Genomic DNA, 8,012 nt, shown 5'->3' with positions numbered 1-8,012 from the left:
CTGTGTGGCTCAGTGGTTGAGCATCGACCTATGAACCAAGACGTCCTGGTTCGAGTCCTGGTTCGATTCTCGGTCAGGGCACATGCCCAGGTTGCAGGTTCATCCCCAGTGTGAGGCATGCGGGAAGCAGCCAGTCAGTGATTCTCTCTCATCATTGATGTTTCTATCTCTCTCTCCCACTCCCTCTCCCTTCCTCTCTGAAATCACTAAAAATGTATTTTTAAAAAAGAATTTATATGGTAGTGTTGAGGACCAAACACTTTCTAAGCATAGCAAATGGAACTGATATAGGGTCCAACTTATCCCCAAGGGTGATCCAGGAAATGTCTGATATTTGGGATGAAAGGCAAACAATGATTGTCGTAGATCACTGAAAAGATCTAGCCCTTCTCCTGCCTTAATAAAAGTAGGACTTATATGTTAATATATACACACACATACCCAAAGAAATGCTATTAGTTTATGGCTTAGGAAATTACTGCTGAAAATAGTGCTTTTGATATAAAAATTATTTTGCCAATAAACAAGTCAGTAAGTTGAATAAAATAGGCCTCTTGATTTATTTTTGTTGCAAGGGACAGGATAAGATTTATATTTTAATTATATACATTTTCCCTCCTGTAGCTGTTATCTACTTCAGAGAATCCAGAAGATGAAAATGCAGAGTTACCAAGTATGTACAATAATAATAATTGCCACATTTAAATAGAACCACTTGGTACTGTTACAATAGAAATTTGATAATAGTTATAATATACATATATTTGTGGTATGATTTATAATTTACAGTACATTTTCAAATACATTAAGCTGGTATTTCTCAAACTTTAGGGCATATCATAATTGCCTAAGGAACTTTAAAAAATATTACAGATTTCTAGTCTCCATTTCAAACCTACTGAATTAAATCATAGTTTTCTAAGGGCAGGGTTTGAGCATCTGTTGTTTTAACAAACTACATACATCCAGCCTAACCCTTGTTCTCAGACCAGGGTGGGAACAGATGCACTGTAACATTAGCTTGCTCACATATTCTTTCCATGCAATGGAGAGGGTAGAAAATATTACGTATTGTCAAATAGGGACTCCGAGGCTCAGAGAGGCTACGTGATCTGTCCATCACCTTAAACCTAAAAGGTGATAGAGCCTATATTGGAACAAGCGCTTCTATTCTACTATCTAGTGTTCAATTAAAGTCAATGAATATTTATTGTGTATCTGCTCTTCTGAGGTTAGTCTAGAGAACAGGATAAACATAACTCCTGTTCTCATGAGCTACTAGGCAAAGGGAGACAGACAAATACATAGATAGGAGAGAGGGATGTGGTGGGAAAGGTTAAGTGTGCTCTGAGAGTGCCTGAGGAAAGATCAGAAAAGGCTTCAGATGAGAGGAAGTATTGGTCTTATCATAGAATCACAGGGACCAATAGGAGTTAACCAAGTGACAAAGGGGAGAAAGAATATTCCAGGCAGAAAGACTTCAGTGACAAAAGAGAACAGGCACATTTGAAGAACTGAACAAAACTCCGTATGGCCAGAAGTAGGACTTGCAAACAGACAAATGAATGAATCAGGTCAGCAGTAATAGTCAGCACTGCAGGCAGCATTTGTGACTTCTGGACTAGAGTACAGACTACAAATGAGGAAATGGTGAGAAATCCATCAGTTTGCAGCTCCTGGGCTAGAGTGTACTGTGCAAATGAACAAGTGGCAAGAGGTGAGGATGAAGAACAGGGTCCAGAGATGGTGTGTGACCTTACACGCCACAATCCTAAGGACAGTAGAATTGTTGGTGGAATTCAAGGAGTGTGACACAATCAGATTTCTGTTTTTAAAATGTCCCCCTGGCTGCAATGTTGAGAATGAACTAGATGGGAGCAATACTGAGAGAGGCCATTGCAGTAATAAAGGTGAGCGATGACAATGGCCTCTTTTGGGAATATGTGCAACATATTTGATTTAGAAAGCTCATTTGTTCATTCAACATGGGAAAAAAGGACCTCCGTTCTGCTGGGGGTGATCCCAAACATTCCATCGCCTTCTCATACTCATAGTTATGCCGGATAACGCATATTTTGTATCTGAATACAATATTCCATATTCTTATTCTAGTGACTGAACGTACTTATCATTACTTTAAATTTAACGAAGTTAATACAAAATAGTACCTTTATGTTTCTTGGGCTTTATGTTTTTGAAATTGCAATAACTTTTAATTTAAAAAATACAGATTATCCCAATATGTGTTAAATTCTTTATTCCATACAGTTATTCATTATGGCCCTGGAGAAAACCATTCGGAAGATGCAGTCATGATGAATACACCTGTGGTTACAGCTGCCTTGGACATGGGCTTCAGTAGAAGGCTGGTAAAACAGACAGTTCAGAGTAAAATTCTAACAACTGGGGAGAATTATAAAATCGTCAGTGATCTTGTATTAGATTTACTTTATGCTGAAGATGAAATAAGGGAAGAGGAGAAAGAAAGAGCAACTGAGGAAGAAGAATCAGGTACACATATTTGTTAGTACGGTATCTATTTCCATAAGAATTTGATGTCGCTGCATATAAGTTATTGAAAATATACTCATAGTCAATTCAATCAGATTTTTCTTATAATTAGTATTCTGAAAAATTTCTTCACATTAAAATATATTTTAATTACTTAGTAAATTGAAATGAATATACTTAATGAGAGCATTTTTTTCCTGCTTTTCCTTATTTTATAGTTTTACTAAAGGCCTGGTGCATGAAATTCGTGCACAGTATGTGTGTGTGAGGGGGGGGAAGTCCCTCAGCCTGGCCTGCAATGACGCCAGCATCCCTCACCCCGGCCTCTGGCCCAAGGCCCCACCCCTCCCTCTGTGTGGTTGGGGCCCCTCCCCTCCCTTCTCTCTGCACAGCTGGGCGCAGACGCTGGGCTCGCATTGCCGGGGTGACGCTGCCACTATGGGCACCGCCATCTTTGTCGCAGAGTGATGGTTAATTTACATACCACTTTTTTATTAGATAGGATTCTGGGTAGTTGATTGTGCATGTAATTCTTGACACGCTTTTAACCCCAGGCCAGTTGCTTGCTTTAAATTGGGATGGGATCAGTAACAATTATTAATTTTAATATCGGCATAACAGTATGTTTTAGCCTATGACTATAAATTAATGTACAAATTATGATGACGTCTCCTACCTGCCTGTACAAGAGCTGAGTTTCCCTTCCTAGTGTCCGTCTAGTACTTAGGGGAGTCCTAAGATAGGTAGTGTTTCACATTCTCTGGAGATAACTTACCCGTGTCCTTCCATACTAGCTTTGTCTGCTACTCTATTGCCTTTACTATATTGCCTTTTACCAAAACTCTTCCTCAGAGCATGTCTGGTCTTAACTGGTTGCTCTCATTGCTCCCATCACTGTGGCCTAGACAAAGAGATGATCTCTCCTTTGACACTCTTCCCCAAGCATGGACCAGTTCTGAGAGTCCTTTCAACATAGCTAAAAACAGACTGCAACTTTTAACAAGCTCTTCCTGGAGATTTAGGGCTAACAGAAGAGCACTGTGGCACAAATGGCTCATCCTCACAAATCTCTCTTCCTAGCTTTTGGTTTATCTCTGCCAGTTTATACTAATGACCAGGAAAGCATGTTTTCCCGAATCAAGGCTCAGGTCCCCAAATATCCACTGAGCCCAGAAGGAGAAATGAGGTTGCCCCTTATTCTTATTCCCAAGGCCGTCTGGGATCTAGTTCTTCCCAGGATGATTGACAGTGACATGTTTCCTCCATTCCTGAGTAAACCTACTCTTGCCCACTAAGGTGGCTTTGCCTTCTGGCCAACACAGGCAAACATATCAGACTGTAGTAATACAGCATTATTTATTTACCAAAGTGCGAGTTATAGTCTTGCACACCAATTCAGCAGCAAAATAGTCCATGTTCATCTTTGCCCACCCTACACAAGTTCTCATTTTCATTATGAAGTGAAGATCAGGCTGCAAATCTCTCTGGTAGTCTTCTCAGTTTGGCTATTGGTCACCAGTGAACAATTGCTCAAAGAAGAGAACATTCATCTCCACAGCTGTTTATAGACTCCATGAGTCTAAAGCCATCCAGCTATAAAATACTCATGTTTCCTCTGAAGAAAATCAACAAAGTCTCCAGCTATAACCCCAATTCAACAATCTATATATATATATAAAAGGCTAGTAATATGCAAAGTGTCCCTGCGGGAGTTTGACAGGGAGTTCTATCACTTGCTATGATGCGTGCTGACCACCAGGGGGCAGTGTGGAACGAAGGAAGGCCCCCCGCTGGCAGCCAGAAGGCCCTGATCACTGGCCAGGCCTAGGGACCCTACCTGTGCACGAATTTCATGCATCGGGCCTCTAATATACAATAATATGCATTGTCAAAAAGATCCCTTCTCAGGCTCAACATTATATCCACACTATCCACATAGTGTCTGCATTCAAGAAATGTTCTTTGAGTGAGTGAATGAAAATACCTCCATTTAGGTTACTGATTATTTAAAAATTTTCTTTGAACAGTGGGTAATTTCTTGACAGGTGTGTAAATAAGGAGGAAATTAAGGATATTTTTCCAGAATAAGAGAATAAAATGCCTCTAAAGCATTTTATTTATTAAAGCAACTTTCTGGCCCTTTAAATACAGTTCCTCATGTTGTGACCCAACTATAAAATTATTTTCATTGCTACTTCATAACTGTAATGTTGCTACTGTTATGAATCGTAATGCAAATATATGATATGCAGGATGGTCTTAGGCGACCCCTGTGAAAGGATCGTTCAACCGCCAAAGGGGTCGCGATCCACAGGTTGAGAACTGCTGCTCTAAAGTATTTTCACCTTAGAAATAGTCTATGACTTTGAAATGAGACTTTTTCATACAGCCACTAGCAATCCAATTTTAGACATCTTAAGAACTTCAGAAAATTGATTACATTAGGTTAAATAACATGAAATTAGAAACATTAATCTTAGATTGAAAAACTAATATACTTCAACATCAAGTTGTAAATTATATCTTAATTTTTAATATATCACTATTCCTCTAACATAGATAATTTAACAGAATACATTAAGTTCTAATTCTTCTCCCCTTCTATTACTTCTTTGTTCCCACTGCTCTTTAAATTACTAAGGCTTGGTTGTTCATTTGTTCAATCTATATTTTTGGAGCATTGATCTTGTGCCAGATACTGTTCTAGGTTTATTCTCAGAGCTTTTATGTATTCTCAGAGCTTCAATTATCTTGAAAATGTATATCTCTAACCTTGACTTTTTTACTAAACCCTATATTTTATTATTTATTACATTGTTCTATTTTTGTGTCCTTTTACTTGACAAAGTCAGTGCTTCTAAAATCTGGAAATCTCTCCCAAATACTTCTTTAGACAACCTAACTTCTGTTATTAGTTACTTCATAGAAATGGTTTTATGGATCATGGTAAAGGTATATGATAATTATTAAATTTAGAATAAAAGATAATAAAATTTCAGAGCTTCAAAATAGGTAACATTTCAACAGTAGATAAAAAAAAACTAGATCCCAGAGAATACAGTGATCCTAAATGACAGGAATGTGTCATTGACAAGTAGCATTTAGTTTTCAAAATGCTCTTAACGTCGTTCCCCTTTTACTGCAAAATATTTAGGTAATGGCAATATCATGCCTAATTTAGGAAAATAACTAAAAATTTCATCCTAAAATGGAAATTTAAAGGAATTTTATGCATAAGTGTAATTTAAGAAAAATATTCTATCATTTTAACTATTTTACTTTTTCCCCCAGTTTGACTAGGTTAAATAGAAATTTCAATTTTATTAGATTCTAAATTGTATTTTATAGCAGTATTGCCAAATGGTTGAGAGCACAGATTATGATGCCAGACTGCCTTGGTTTGACTTTTGCTAGTTGTGTGTCCTCAAGTAATTTACTTGCCACATTGTGCCACTGTTTTCTCATCTGTTAAATTAAAATACTAGTATCTACCTCAAAGGGCTGTTGTGAAGATGAAATGAGTAAATACACTCTCAGTGCTTACCACAATGCTCAGTAAGTGTTAGTCCGTAACACTGTTATTAGGCACAGGGGGTTGGGTACCCCCAAACCTAGCAATCAACTTTAATGCTCGATTATGAATTATGGTCATTTATATGTGTAGGTGTGGAAGGAAGTTTGTGAACAGAGGTTTAACATGTTTGTGTTCTTTTTCACAAAGATGACCTCTCATATATCCGGAAGAATAGGATGGCACTTTCTCAACATTTGACTTGTGTGGTTCCAATCCTGGATAGTCTACTAATTGCCGGAGTGATTCATGAACAAGAACATGATATTATTAGACTGAAGACGCAGACAACTCTGCAAGCAAGAGAACTGATTGATACTATTATAGTAAAAGGAAATTTTGCAGCCACCATATTCAGAAACTCTCTACAAGAAAATGACCCCACGTTATACAAGCGTCTATTTGGTGAGTGCTAGAAAATTACTTTTGAGAACTTTCGAGATCAATGGAAAATGTGCTTATTAATAATTGTGATTATTGAAAAAATCCAATCAAATATATAAACTATTAATTGCACAAAAGACTAAAGACTTTTATTGCCTTGACATGATGACAATTATTTCTAGCATTTGGCTGGAGTCTAAACTGTTACTTTAAAAATATATATCCTATGACTAAATACTGACCTTACTTGCCCTAGTAATGCTGTTTTCTTTTCCTCCTTAGTGCAACAGGACATAAAGTATGTTCCCACAGAAAATGTTTCAGGTAAAGTAGTATTAATGATTTAAGTCAGTAGAAAACATTATTTTTATTTTCTTGGCTTTTCATTGGGAGAGAAGCACCAAATTGCCTTTTATTAAAAATTGATTTCTCTTCTTAGACTTACCAATAGAAGAACAATTGAGGAGACTACAAGAAGAAAGAACATGCAAAGTGTGTATGGACAAAGAAGTTTCCATAGTGTTTATTCCGTGTGGTCATCTAGTAGTATGCAAAGATTGTGCCCCTTCTCTAAGAAAATGTCCTATTTGTAGAGGTACAATCAAGGGTACAGTTCGTACATTTCTTTCATGAAGATGATCCAAAATTTTGGCATTATGGGTTAAATGTATTGTAATTTTAACTTTATATTGCTTTAGTTTCCTTATTTTTTAAATTTATTTACAACTCAGAAAATTTTGTTTTACACAAGTATAAACATATTTATGTAAACATACAGCTAAACCATATAAACATATTTCAGATAGCAAGAGAATATGCTTCTTTTCTTGTGAAAAATAGGGATAGCACTACAAGTACAATACTAAATCAAAATTTCAGCACTATTGAAATTGTAAGTAAAATTTAATATTTGTTAATTAACCTTTCAGAATTTTAAATATTTTGGAGTTGTATTAAGAACCAAGAACATGGATCCTCTGTCTTTTTTGATGTGTCCTATACATGGAAGGTTTTGATATTTGTTGAGTGACTTTTTATAGACATGGTGTTTTTGTAAAAAACTATGTGAGAAATGTTTTAATAAAGCAATCAGAATTACTCTTATTCTTAACATTTTTCTTTTTTTTCCTTAATATTCTTATTTCTATGATATCGGATAATTTAGGCATTCCTAGGCTCCTTCCTTACCAACTTAAAACCTCTTCAATATTGAATTACTAGAGGCCCAGTGCACAAGTTTTGTGCACTTGGTGAGGGGTCCCTCAGCCCAGCCTGCACCCTCTCGCAGCCCAGGAGCCCTCGGGGGAATGTCCAACTGATGGCTTAGTGGCGCTCCTCTTGTGGGAGCACACTGGCCACTGGGGGCAAGCTCCTGCATTGAGCGTCTGCCTCCTGGTGGTTAGTGCACGTCATAGCAACCAGTCATTCCGCCATTTGATTTGCATATTAGCCTTTTATTATATAGGACTAGAGGACCGGTGCACAAAAATTTGTGTACTCAGGGGGGAAGAGGGGGTCCCTCAGCCTGGCCTGTGCCCTCTCGCAG

At 37.3% G+C, this 8,012-nt stretch overlaps 1 protein-coding gene across 1 annotated transcript in view; it reads left to right on the top strand.

The window, feature by feature from the left end:
• The window catches only part of BIRC3 (baculoviral IAP repeat containing 3), a 12,593-nt gene extending 5,023 nt beyond the window's left edge, over positions 1-7,570 (top strand). The window contains exons 4-8 of the mRNA XM_006775243.2: positions 625-673; positions 2,269-2,511; positions 6,233-6,487; positions 6,749-6,790; positions 6,906-7,570. Of these exons, the coding sequence (XP_006775306.1) occupies positions 625-673; positions 2,269-2,511; positions 6,233-6,487; positions 6,749-6,790; positions 6,906-7,099 (783 nt within the window). The 3' untranslated portion in view covers positions 7,100-7,570. The remainder of the gene's footprint in view (positions 1-624; positions 674-2,268; positions 2,512-6,232; positions 6,488-6,748; positions 6,791-6,905) is intronic.
• The last annotated feature ends 442 nt before the right edge of the window (positions 7,571-8,012 follow it).

Source organism: Myotis davidii, unplaced genomic scaffold, assembly GCF_000327345.1.
Source record: "Myotis davidii unplaced genomic scaffold, ASM32734v1 scaffold8, whole genome shotgun sequence".
NCBI lineage: Eukaryota > Metazoa > Chordata > Mammalia > Chiroptera > Vespertilionidae > Myotis > Myotis davidii.
This window is presented reverse-complemented; position numbering and strand designations above follow the sequence as displayed.